The following is a 13,324-nucleotide window of genomic DNA, read 5'->3' on the forward strand; positions in this document are numbered from 1 at the left end:
GTCCAACCTATCAAAAACAGTACTGTAAAAAACAGATTAGAAACACAAATTAAGATAGGCAAGAAAATGGTAAGTGAGCACCTGTCCATCCTAGACAAGTTCAAATCACCAGGACCAGATGGATTACAATCCAAGGTTCTGAAGGAACTGACAGATGTGATCTCAGAACCATTGAACTATATCTTTCAAAGATCCTGGAGCACTGGGAACTACCAGAGGACTGGAAAAGAGCTTCAAAAAAGGGGAAAAAATGAATCCAGGAAACCACAGACCTATCATCCTGACCTGACCGTACTCAACGTGTGGTCCTCAACTGAACTGTATCTACATGGAGGGAAGTGTGTAGTGGGGGAGCCTAGGGCTCTGTTCTGGGCCCAGTGCTCTTCAACATCTTCATCACTGATTTGGTTGAGGGGATAGATGGGAAACTCATCAAATTTGCAGATGATACCAAGCTGGCAGGAATAGCCAACACTCCAGAAGATAGGCTTAAGATACAGAAGGCTCTTGACAGACTTGAATATTGGACGTTATCTAACAAAATGAAATTCAATGGTGAAAAAAGTAAGGTTCTACATTTAGGCAAGAAAATGCACAGGTATAGTGTAGGTGGTACTTTGCTCAGCAGTAGTAACTGTGAGAGGGATCTTGGAGTCCTAGTGGACAATCTCTTAAATATGAGCCAGCAGTGTGCTGCAGCTGCCAAAAAAAAGCCAACACAGTTCTAGGCTGCATTAACAGAGAGATAGAATCAAGATCACGTGGAAGTGTTACTACCACTTTACAATGCCTTGGTAAGGCCACACTTGGAATACTGCATCCAGTTTTGGTCACCACGATGTAAAAAAGATGTTGAGATTCTAGAAAGAATACAGAGAAGAGCAAGAAAGATGATTAGGGGACTGGAGGCTAAAACAACAGTTCCTGGAATTGGGTATGTCTAGTTTAATGCCACAAAGAAGAGAGAGTCAAGCTATTCTCCAAAGCACCTGAAGGCAGGACAAGAAGCAATGGATGGAAACTAATCAAAGAGAGAAGCAACCTAGAACTGAGGAGAAATTTCCTGACAGAACAATTAATCAGTGGAACAACTTGCCTCCAGAAGCTGTGAATGCTCCAACACTGGAAGTTTTTAAGAAGAGACTGGACAGCCATGCTGGAAGTAAAAAGTTGGAAACACAGCCAGCATTTCTGCTAGAGACACTAGAGGCAAACTCTTAAAAGCATGAGGGGATTGCACATCGGTTGTGGTATGCATAGGTTTATTTGTTGTTTCAAATAGTAACAGAAGACCTCTGTTGTAACTTGTATTGTCATATTTTGAGAAAGGCCTTAGTTGAACTTTTTTTTTCTAAGTGTTCTCTTCTGGTGTATATTTTTGAGCTATGACAATCCAAAATACTGCAGTACTGGTAAATACACGGTTAAAGGAAATATTTATATATTTGGCGTCAGATGTAAAATAAAGCTATGGTATAAAGTAAGACATTTTAAAGAGAATTTGCTATTGCTGTATCAAACTAAATTACCAAATAAAAGTTTGAAATGTGCAGAACATTTTGTTTGTAATTCATTTTTTTTATTATGACACTAAAAAACTGAGTACCTTGAACATTATCTGTATACGGATATAATTGAAATAATTTTTTCTAGTGATAGGCATGAAGTCATTTTGTCATCTGCCCCTTTCAGTATGTTACTGACACATTAAAATGGTTCCTTTGTAGATAACTGGCATTGTGGAACCTTAACTGCTAAGGATGGCTAATCTGATGTCTCAGAGTTTGGTGACTTATGTGGAAGAAGAAAATGTTCCAGCTTTGAAAGCATTTCTTGAAAAGTGCAAAGATGTGGATGAGAGGGACGAGGTATGATAAACTGTGAAGTAAACACTTTGAAAACTATCCAGAAGAAATACTTCAGAACTTGTGGGAGCATGGCATCTCTCTGATATTCATTCTGTTTGACATTTTAGAGCAATTAATTTGTCATCTTTAAATGTGGGATGTTGACATGGTCAGATTACTTTTTGGCTAGTCTGTAGCTTATCCCCTTTGCCAGCCTCTGCAGAGGCAGGGAATCTTAGGTGCCTTATGAAAGATAATTCTACCACAAGACTAGCCTGCAATCTCCAAGTAGCCCCTCTATGTTAGTTAATCCTGGTCTGTTGCTTGGTTTACTGAGGAGTCAATAGATGAAAAAGAGACTTAGTGTGCTAGTGACTCACATTGGCTCTTACTTGGATTTCATTTGGGAAAATTCATGTAAGATAGTTGGGATAACTTCCTGCAGTGAAATCAGGTTTATGTTTCAGCTTGTATACTCTAAGAATATATGCAGGATTCTCAGTACTATGAATACTGGTAGTCTTTGGCTTACAACCACAATTCTGACCAGAACTTCTGTTAAGTGAGGTAGTCATTAAATGAGTCATACTCAACTTTACAACCTTTTTGCTGTGGTTAATGAATCACCACAGTCAATAAGGGAGCCATGTATTTGTTAAGTGAATTTGGCTTTCCCCACTGATTTTGCTAATGTGATTGCTGATGGACAAGAGCCATCTTAGCAGAATTATACCAATGACATTGCCTTGATGCCTGCTTGCTTCTAGGTCCAATTCAGAGTGTTAGGTATGACCTATAAAACCCTACATGGTCTGGGTCAAACTTATTTTTGATTACCTGATCCATGTACAGTAATATCCGCCCTGTGCAATTGGCCAAGAAAGGGGTAATTTATACCTGTGCCTTCCAAAATATGAAGGGGATGGGATGGGATGGGGGTGAGGAAGAAGCCACCCTTGTGTTATGGAACAAGTGTGGCTGGTTCCCTCTCACCTCTGAGCTTTAGAAAGAGACCACGGTGTGTCATTGCTTCCTTGGGTTTGAATGCTTCTGTTGGCTTTCTTTCAGTTTTTGTTACTTTAATTCAGGTTATAATTTTAATTTAATAAATTATTTATTTTTGTTTGCTTGTACACTACTGTAAGCGGTCTGGAGTCTCTTGATTTGATGGGCTAGAAATTATATATTTATGTTTTAAGGCTTTAATATAAGGGGATTAATGTTTAAATTATGAAACATTTAACAAGATTTTTTTACAATCAATAAATAGTTGCTGCCCTGTTCTATAAGATGAAATAGAATTTCAAAACAGGATCCTAGGATTCACAGATATGACCTTTTTACAAGATATTATATTGCCTAAACTTGTTTCTGTTAATGTTTTTATTGAATTCAGATAACAGACACTCCTCACTTAATAACCACTTATTTGGCAAATATTTGAAGTCACAATGGCACTGAAAAAAATGATTTATGACCAGTCTTCATGCTTATTAACTGTTGTGATGTCCCTGCAGTCATATAATCACAATTTAAGCGCTTAGCAACCATTGTGCAACATCATGTGGTCCAGGGATAGGCAACCTTGGCTCTTTTATGACTCGTGGACTTCAACTCCCAGAATTCCTGAGCCAGCCATGCTGGCTCAGGAATTCTGGGAGTTGAAGTCCACGAGTCATAAAAGAGCCAAGATTGCCTATCCCTGGTGTGGTCATATGTTCACCATTTGTGATCTTCTCAGCCGGCTTCCGACAAGCAAAGTCAGTGACGAATCCTGCAGGAGGTTGTAAGTCACGATCACCTGATCTCTTGCTTGACAGCCACAACCAGGCCTGCTGGATCTGCCATTGTAAGTGAGTACGGTCATCTGATGTTTGGCTTAACTTTGCTTAGTGACAAAGTTGCTGGTTCCAATTGGAGTTATTAAATGAGGAATACCTCATTTGTGGTTTTTTGGGTACTGTTTTAGGAGATATGCTTCAATGTCTAATACTACATGGCATTCTGCTATAAGAATTGTTACATATCCTCTTAATTAGCTTTTTCCTACATGTATGGCTTTTTTTTTATGATTGCAGAATAGTCAGACTCCTTTAATGCTAGCTGCAGAGCAAGGCAATTTAGAAATTGTCCAAGAACTGATAAAGAAAGGCGCCAATTGTAACTTGGAAGATTCAGTAAGTACTAAGAAGCTTATCTTGCCTCATCCTTTATTTCTCCTCCAGCACATTTAATTTGCTATCCGTCTGTATGTATCTTGAAGTCAGGCCTGTGAACACACAATATACAGATAAGACTGTGCCATTCTATCCTATTATTTGTTCTTACAGTAATAAAGTATGACATCACGTCTGCGAATTGTTCATTGTTAAAGCTTAATAGTTTAAGGGAATTAATTCAGCTAGAACAATCTGGATTGGTGGCTTCTGCCTGTCCTGGGTCCCCTCAGTGAAGCAATGTTATCTGATGGGTCCTCAGAAGTGCGCCTTCTCTGTCATGGCCTTGGCCTTATGGAAGAGCCCTTGTCTTGGAGATATGAATGATTGCAACCCTGTTGCCCTTCAGAAAGAACTTTTTTTCCCTCAGGCATTGTGGCCAAGTTGTTAATGGAGCTGGCAGGCAGATGAATGCAAGTTTTACCTTTTTTTTTTTAGTCTTTATTTTTTTTTATTGATTTTATAGTACTTTCTTTGATTGTTGTGAGCTGTCCAGAGTCATTGACAAGTCAGGTAGCATACAAATTTAGTAATTATTGTTAAGGTCTCAACATTGCTTTTTTTTTTTTTTTAAAGAAAAGGTGTGTTGTGTTTTTATTTTGTTTACAGCTAGCTGAAAGTTCTTTCTGGTACATGAGCAGCTATATAAATGTAATAAATTAAATAAATATAAAAACCTGTTCTTAAGTACTTCTAAAACTACGACATTTTCCTTCTTTGCCTTACTTTAGGATAACTGGACAGCTCTTATCTCTGCAGCTAAAGAGGGGCATACTGATATTGTATCAGAACTCCTCGCATGCAATGTGAATATAGAACATCGAGACATGGTAGGTATATTTTTTACTTTCATAATCAGATCAAACAATTACTTCCCCAGTATCTTTATTTGTTAGATTTATATCCTGCACTCAGGCAAACCTGCACCAGGCCTCCTTCCAAGCCTTCCTCCCAACTCATGCCCTGGCCTTTTCAGTCCCTCCCTCTGGCCTCCCCAACTCTCTGTAGCATTTGTATGCTTCTTACTGGGATTCCTGCTGCTTTCCATTGAATACGCTTAAGGTTGCTATGACAGCTGGGACTGCTGGGATTGTCATTGCTAAGCGATGCACTCGTGACATTGCACTTTCCAACTGCACGGTTAATGATGGCAGTCCCGGTCTCAATTGCTGTCCTAACTTGAGAATTTACCTGTTTACTATTTAGTTCTTTTTAATTATGATGTTAGAACTGAATTTGAGTATGTTATAAATAGTGTTTGGTGATTGTCTTTCTCGGAGTGTAATGCCAGAAATTCATATAGATGTTTTACATAATAGAATGCATTAGATCGAAAAAAAATAACAGAATGCAAGTCTGATATAAAAAGTGGTTTATTTAAAAACTGGGAACATTTTAACTTCTCAGAACACACTTTTGAGTAAGGGAACTTTAAAGGAAATTAACAAGTACACGGTCCAACAGTAACTGTTCAGTGAATAACCCCATCAAAAAGGTGGTATTTACAGTACTACTTAGTGTTATAAGCCACCTAGAATTCTGTTGTGAGATGGGCAGATTTTATATAAATAACACCTATACTTTTTGCATTTCTCTTTCTTTTGCCTTATTATTACATGTATTTCCTTTCTCCCTTATTTACTATCAGTGTGTGTAAAAAAAAATATCACAGTGTGTAGAAAGGCCTAAACTGAAGTTGATTGGGTGGAAGTTGTGTGTGTGCATACATTTGCATGTTTATATGTGGAGTTGTATTTATATAGATATCATAAGTGCAGGTAATGCTCTGTGCTTCAGATTAAATGGATCCCAAATCTTACATGCTGCGACATTTATTATTCTTTAAGGTCCTTAGACTTTGTTTTCGTTGCAACACAACACTTTTTGTGTTCCTTTGGAAATGAATATATATTGGTGTCTTGAAGATTAATTCAGCAAATTATGTAGCTTAGTTCTTTGTTTAATTGTAGGAACATTATGATTTTCTGTTTTATGGTTTTAGGGTGGTTGGACAGCCCTTATGTGGGCATGCTACAAAGGTTGTACTGAAGTAGTTGAACTGCTTCTTGAAAGAGGAGCAAATCCAAACATCACTGGTATAGTAAGTTTTCTTTTTCCCTTTTTGCAGTCAAACATTAACATTATATCAGTTTGTATTTGGAATTATCTTAAATAATATTATTTAGATAATTATAGAATGTGAGGTAGAAATTCTTCTGTTGGCTATTAGTCTAGCATTAGTCCTTTTTAGTTTGTGTAAAATTAATATTACCCCCTAAACGACTATACTGTAGGTGGTCCTTGTTTAATGACTACAATTGGGACTGGCAACTCTGTCATTAAGCAAAGTGATTGCTAAGTGAAATTGCAACTGTGCTTATGATCTTGCTTCAGTTTTCCTTTGCTTTACAGGCCTGTGAAGGTTGAAAATGCAAGGATTGGTCATAAAGTTCCTTTTCCTCACCATTGTAAACATGAATGATTGCTAATTGAGGCAGTTGTTAACAAGGGCTACCTGTAATGCTTTTACAAATGTCTCATTGCACTTTAAAACAATAATTTTAATTGAACATTATATACCGTATTTATTGGCGTATAACACGCACTTTTCCCCCCTGAAAATAGGGGGCAAATGATGTGTGCGTGTTATACGCCGATATAAGCGCTCCGCCGCCCGGCCCCACCTTTAAGTTTTTTTCCTGAAATTTCCCTCTTAAAATGAAGGTGCGTGTTATACGCCTGTGCGTGTTATACGCCGATAAATACGGTAGCTAGTTACCTGCAGAATTAATTCAAGATAATAGAAATTACCGATAAAAGTGAATATTGGTAGATGATGGTGTTTGGGTAATGAAATGTTTACAAGAAAACAACCAAGTTCAGAAAGCACCGAAGACCCCTCATAATAGAAATTGTCAATCATATAAAAAAAAGGCACACTCTGCCATGTTTTGCTGCTTTCAACATTAAAAGGAATGTTGATTACGCAGAAGAGAAGTTGCTTCCATGCTCAGAAGTTCTTGTTCCATATAGACTGTTAACTGTATTTTGTAGCTGTGCTTGAAAAACTTGTACAAATTAAATTCTGTCAATAGAGATAGAATATTGTTATTTAATTGCTATTATTGATGAAAATATATTTCTATTCTTTTTTTTCTAATATCAGCTATCATGATTAAGTGAACTTTTGTTAAGAAGAAATCACTTTATTTTTCATTTTATTTCTAATATACTGGATTGATTCATACTTGATAACTGGGGTGAGCCGATAACATTTTATTCTTACCGTTTTCAATTGTTTTTCTTTAAGCAATATAGTGTGTATCCAATAATTTGGGCAGCAGGTCGAGGCCATTCTCGTATAGTGCAAGTGTTGCTGCACCACGGAGCTAAAGTCAACTGCTCTGACAAGGTAAAATGAAAGCATTTGCTTAAGGCTGGAATTTAATTTTGTTAAAAAGTGAAAATTACCGTGCGTTAAATTTTTGTACCTTGAACTATCAGTTCACGAATTAATAATTCATGGTAAAGTTATATTTAAAAATGTTTAGTGTGAACCATTGAATAAAACTTCAACACTTCATTTTTTACCATGACCCAGTGGAGTGCAGTATATTTTAAAATTTAAAATACGGAACCATTTTTAAATTCTTTACAAAACACTGTGAACTATTTGTGTCCAGACCCTAGTATATAAACATTTATTAGAGTGGTATTATTTGGTTTAAGCTAATCTTTACATTTCTCTAAATGCCAGTGGGCGTTGTCCTTTAGGCGTATTTCATTATTTTTTTTTATCCATTTTAAGAATATTGAATTAGTTGTGATATAAAGCTTTTTGGCAACTTTTGAAAAATCCTAAATTCATTCATTCATTCATTCATTCATTCATTCTTTTTTTCTTTCTTTCTTTCTTTCTTTCTTTCTTTCTTTCTTTCTTTCTTTCTTTCTTTCTTTCTTTCTTTCTTTCTTTCTCTCTCTCTCTCTCTCTCTCTCTCTCTCGCTCTCTCTCTCTCATATCTGTCTATATCTATCTATCTATCTATCTATCTATCTATCTATCTATCTATCTATCTATCTATCTATCTATCTATCTATCTATCTATCTATCTATCTAATATTCTATCTATCTATCTATCTATCTATCTATCTATCTATCTATCTATCTATCTATCTATCTATCTATCTATCTATCTAATATATATTATAGGTATATACTATCTCTATGCTGCTAGAGTGTCAAATTTGTAGTTCTTTTAACTTATAAGCATTTTGGTACTAATGAGATTGTATGCTACATTTTTACATCATGTAAAGATTTTTTAATCTTCCTCCTAAAATCCTGCTCTTAATAGCAATATTTCATCTCTGCCCACTAACCCGTTATAATTTTTTTTGATATTTGTCATCTCTATTTGAAGCAGCTTTTAGCAATCAAACTATAGGTTTCAGAGGTATAAAATATGTATTTTTTTTTCTACCAGTATGGTACTACACCATTGGTATGGGCAGCAAGAAAAGGACATCTGGACTGTGTAAAGTATTTGTTGCAGATGGGAGCAGATGTAGATCAGGAAGGAGCTGTGAGTATAACTTTTATTTTGAAAAAAATATTAGTTAAAATATATTTCTAATCAAAAGCAAATGACATTTATTAATTGTATTCAGTTTATAAGTTCCCTCAGTTATCCAAATGAATCTAGACATCATGCAACACACAGGGAAGTAAATGCCAAGAACTGAGTAGTGGAGGCTTTGCTGTCCATGTCAAACACAGGCTCATAGTACTCTTCCTATAAGGAAGCATGAGAAGAATTGCTGTCTCAGTTCGGCTGAAAGATCAGCTGCTTTTGCTTTCTCTATGCCCAGCATACAGTAAATGAGTTTTTTTCTATTTTTTCTCTTTTTTGTTTTCTGCACTTTCCAGTTTCTTTTATTTTTTTACTTTGCATTAGTTTTTATTATAATTGTTAATATAATTAGAAATTTAAAAAATGGAGAGGGAAAGAAGTTTAAAAAGTCCTTGGGTGTTCCCAGCAATGGAGGCATTAAAAAAAAACAAAAAACTAGATGCTGGGGCAAGGGATGGAAAGGAGGAAGATGAGATAGAGAGAGGAACAAGCCCCCAGACCCTTGATCCCATTTGCTAGTTACTGATACAATAATATCTTCTTCTCCCAGCTGGAAATTTTAAAAAATGAGAGAGAGAAAGAGAGAAAATCATATAACACACTGGGTAAATTTTTGAAGGAGAAATATAATCTTACTGGCAATTATACAGATGAGTGAATTACTGTAAAGTGCAGATGTTTCTAGAAATGTGGAATTTCTTGTTATTGCTACCTCATCAAAATGAAGCATTTGGGAAAAAAGCAGTAGGAAAATATGCAATACATTTACATTTTGTATTGAAGAAATGAGTACATTAAGAGAAAATCTACTGATTCGTGCTAGTAAGTGTATTTTATTCTCTCACAGAATTCTATGACTGCTCTTATTGTAGCAGTCAAAGGTGGCTTTACAGATTCAGTGAAGGAAATCCTGAAAAGAAATCCAAATGTGAACTTAACAGATAAAGATGGAAATACAGCTTTGATGATTGCTTCAAAGGAGGGACACATAGAAATTGTGCAGGATCTCCTAGATGCAGGAACTTATGTGAATATTCCTGATCGAGTGAGTATGTGTTTGCATTGCATAGAAGTGTTGCCTTATTTATGTGTGCTACAACACATTGAAAGTTAATTTGGGAATATTTGTTGTATGCCAATTTCAGAGTGGAGATACTGTGCTGATTGGGGCGGTCAGAGGTGGTCACGTTGAAATTGTGAGAGCATTGCTTCATAAATACGCTGATATAGACATCAGAGGTCAGGTAAGTAATTCTCTGTTTAGTTATATGCTTCTTAATGTGTCATTTGGAGAAGGCAGAAGCATCCCTTGTAGATAGGAGACATATTCTCAGATAATAGTGACATTCTGGAAAAAAATACTCATAGCAAATCCCAATGTTTGACTCTTGCAAGTATATTTGTTAAACTTTACTGCAGATTGTTTCTACATTAGAATGTAGAACAGATAGTTTCATCTTTTATCTACAGTGTACGGGGTAGAACTCGACTTACAACCATTAATTTAGTGACCAAAGCTACAATGGCACTGAAAAAAATGACTTGCAACTGGTCCTCACCACTTAGATTGTCGCAGCAACCCCATGATCACATGAACAAATTTCAGATGCTTGGCAACTGGCATGTATTTATGATGGTTGTAGTGTCCCAGGGTTATATGATTACTTTTTGCTTCGTTCCCAGCTGGCTTCTGACAAGCGAAGTCAATTGGGTAAGCCAGATTTGCTTAACAACCATGTGATTCACAATTGCATTGATTACTATAGTAAAAAAAAAAGGTCAAAAAATTGGCCACAACTGACTTAACTGCCTTGCTTAGCAACAGAAATTATGATCTCAATTGTGGTCATAAATTGAGGACTACCTGCAGTTGTTTTGACACTTAGCTACTGCTGTGAGCTACAGATAGTCCTCGAATTACAACTGTTCATTTACTGACCATTCAAAGTTACAACGGCACTGGAAAAAGTGGCATGACCATTTTTCACACTTACAGCCATTTTAGCATTCCTATGGTGACATGATCAAAATTCAGATGCTTGGAAAATGGTTCATATTTATGACAGTTGCAGTGTCCCAGGGTCATGTGATCACCTTTTGCGACCTTCTGACAAGCAAAGTCAATGGAAAAAACAGATTTTAACAACTGTGGCAAGAAAGGTTGTAGAATGGGGCAAAATTCATTTAACAAATGCCTTGCTTAGCAACAAAAATTTTGGGCTAAATTGTGGTTGTAAATTGAGGACTACCTGTAGTTACATCATTGTATGTGAACAGTATGTTTTAGTTGGATGCAGAAAAATAGTAGCATGCAATTTATTTTAATGAAGTATGGGTTTGAAAACCTGATTATGAGATACTCTGATAAACTTATTGCTTAAATATAACAATAAGTATATGTATAGTAATAACAATATTCTAATTTGTAGGCAGACTACTTACATATACATTTCCATCCTGAATAAAACCACTGAGTTATTTGTATTTAAACAATACACATATAAGATACATTTGGCTTATGAAGTTAATCCAGCTGACTTTTAAAATATTAATCATATATGTTATTAATTTATAGGATAATAAAACAGCTTTATATTGGGCTGTTGAAAAGGGAAATGCTACCATGGTAAGAGATATTTTGCAGTGTAATCCAGACACTGAAATATGTACAAAGGTAAGTATATAATTCATGGTTTCTAAGCCTGAAAAAGCTTTATAATGGATGATTTTGGTCTATAATGTTATTGTTTTTTAAAAATATATATAGTTCTTGAACTTCACTAATAAACCTTATTTAATAATAAATGTGAACCTTATTTAATAATATTTCTGTTTAAATAGCAATAACCGGCACTGGTTTTCTTAGAAGTATGATATGTATTTATTAAATATATATATACCAGTAACAGTAAAATAAAATGTATTTATTCTCGTGATTGCAAGCACTTAGACTTAACTACCAAAACTAAGCCAGTTCAGTGTGACTCCCACCTTGGGAGCTGTTAGTCAGGTCTACCAGGCTTTGGGATAGAATGATGGGGTTTATGGTTTATATGTTGTTTTGATATGATTTCTTGTCTTCTGTGATTTTTTTTTATTCTTAATTGTAGGCCTCCCAGTGTTGGCCTATACTTAATTAATTGGGAAGGATATAGTGATGATAGTATTTTGATAAAATGCAGTCAGTGATCCAATAATATCAGTTAGACTTTAATATGGCAGTTTTTCCTAATTCATGAATCCACTGATGCAGAGGAAAAGGAGATTGACGAGTTTTAGGGTCAAGTTCAGTTTGAAATAAACAGAACATACAAGTAAGATACGTTGCTTGTGATTAGAGAATGGTATTTCAAAAGAGAAGCTGCAAAGTAGAATGGAAATGGAAGAACTTGGTTATAACAACCTAACTGTCCAGAGCCTAACTGTGGAATAAATGACAAACTTCTTACATGCAAGTTCCAAGTCAAGTTAAAGCAAAATAAATACATAAATAAATAAATAAATAAAAATAATAAAAAATAGCTAAATAGCTAAATAGCTTCCACAATGTGATCTTGAGTGCATACTCAGCATTTTTAGGGAGAACAATAGAAATTACTTTGAAGTCCAGAAATCACAGTGAATTTCATTGATGGAAAATGAAGGAAACTGGAATAAAATCAAATAATTTATTGAGGATTGTAGAGGGCAAGACTGTCTGAGCAGATTAAAAGCATCTTCTCTCTTCCTTCTTGACCCTCTCCATTGTGAGGATGGTCCAACTGCCAATCAGACAGAAGTGTTGGGCAAAGAGAAGAAGGAGGGAAAAGAAGATGGCTACCTGAGAGCTCTGCAGCCACAGGCCTCATGAAGACTAAATAAACAGAACCACAAATAAAGAAGCAAACTAAAAGCTAGATAGCCCTGATGGGAAGAGGCACCAGGAAATGAGGCAGCAGTTGAGAAAACTGAGGATAGAGGTGTTTATTTCCTTCCCTCAGACTGGCGAGAGATTAAAGTTCTTGGAGCCATTTTGCTCAGATAGAGCAAAGATTTGAAAGAGAAAAATCAAGAAGCCCAGCAAGAAAAAGAAAAGACTTTAACAGAAATAGAAAACAGAAAATAAAAAAGATAAAAGATAAATCAAACTGTAGAAAAAGATGGATAGTTCTATAGAGCATGACATAGAGATATACGGGGAGATTAAGATAACAGAAATATAGAAGCTAGTAATCAAAAATTGTATTAGAGATACAGAACAGAAATGAAAATATAGTGAAGTTGAATTTTAAAGAAAATGTAGGCAGAGCTTATAGATAATAATAAAAATAGAAAATTTTATTATTGAGCTCAGAATTTTATAGACAATGATTTTTCTTGTAATACTTTGTGGAAGCAGGATTTAAAGAGTTTGATATTTTTAAACTAAAAAATTACAGGAAAAAATGGATCGTTGAACATGTCTAGGAATGTCATTCACAATGCAAATGACAGGATCAAATTATCGTAGTTTGCATACATTATGTGAAGACTAACTCTGGAGATGTTCATAATTCTGGGAAAGATAGAAGATAAGAGAATGATCAGAAGTAAAGTAGATGGGTTCAATTACAGTGGCATGGGAGTACTGTTGGATAATTCGAATGGCCAC

At 35.4% G+C, this 13,324-nt stretch overlaps 1 protein-coding gene across 2 annotated transcripts in view; it reads left to right on the plus strand.

Annotated features, from left to right (window-relative positions):
- Positions 1 to 1,733: 1,733 nt before the first annotated feature.
- The window catches only part of KIDINS220 (kinase D interacting substrate 220), a gene marked incomplete at its 3' end in the record, with an annotated part of 52,162 nt that continues 40,571 nt past the window's right edge, over positions 1,734 to 13,324 (plus strand). For both annotated transcript variants that reach the window (XM_015816157.1, XM_029284176.1), the window contains 9 exon segments: positions 1,734 to 1,868; positions 3,926 to 4,024; positions 4,795 to 4,893; positions 6,066 to 6,164; positions 7,374 to 7,475; positions 8,548 to 8,646; positions 9,542 to 9,739; positions 9,840 to 9,938; positions 11,270 to 11,368. In XM_015816157.1, the coding sequence (XP_015671643.1) occupies positions 1,761 to 1,868; positions 3,926 to 4,024; positions 4,795 to 4,893; positions 6,066 to 6,164; positions 7,374 to 7,475; positions 8,548 to 8,646; positions 9,542 to 9,739; positions 9,840 to 9,938; positions 11,270 to 11,368 (1,002 nt within the window). In that variant the 5' untranslated portion in view covers positions 1,734 to 1,760.

This window comes from Protobothrops mucrosquamatus, unplaced genomic scaffold, assembly GCF_001527695.2.
Source record: "Protobothrops mucrosquamatus isolate PMUCROS unplaced genomic scaffold, P.Mucros_1.0 scaffold404, whole genome shotgun sequence".
Lineage (NCBI taxonomy): Eukaryota > Metazoa > Chordata > Lepidosauria > Squamata > Viperidae > Protobothrops > Protobothrops mucrosquamatus.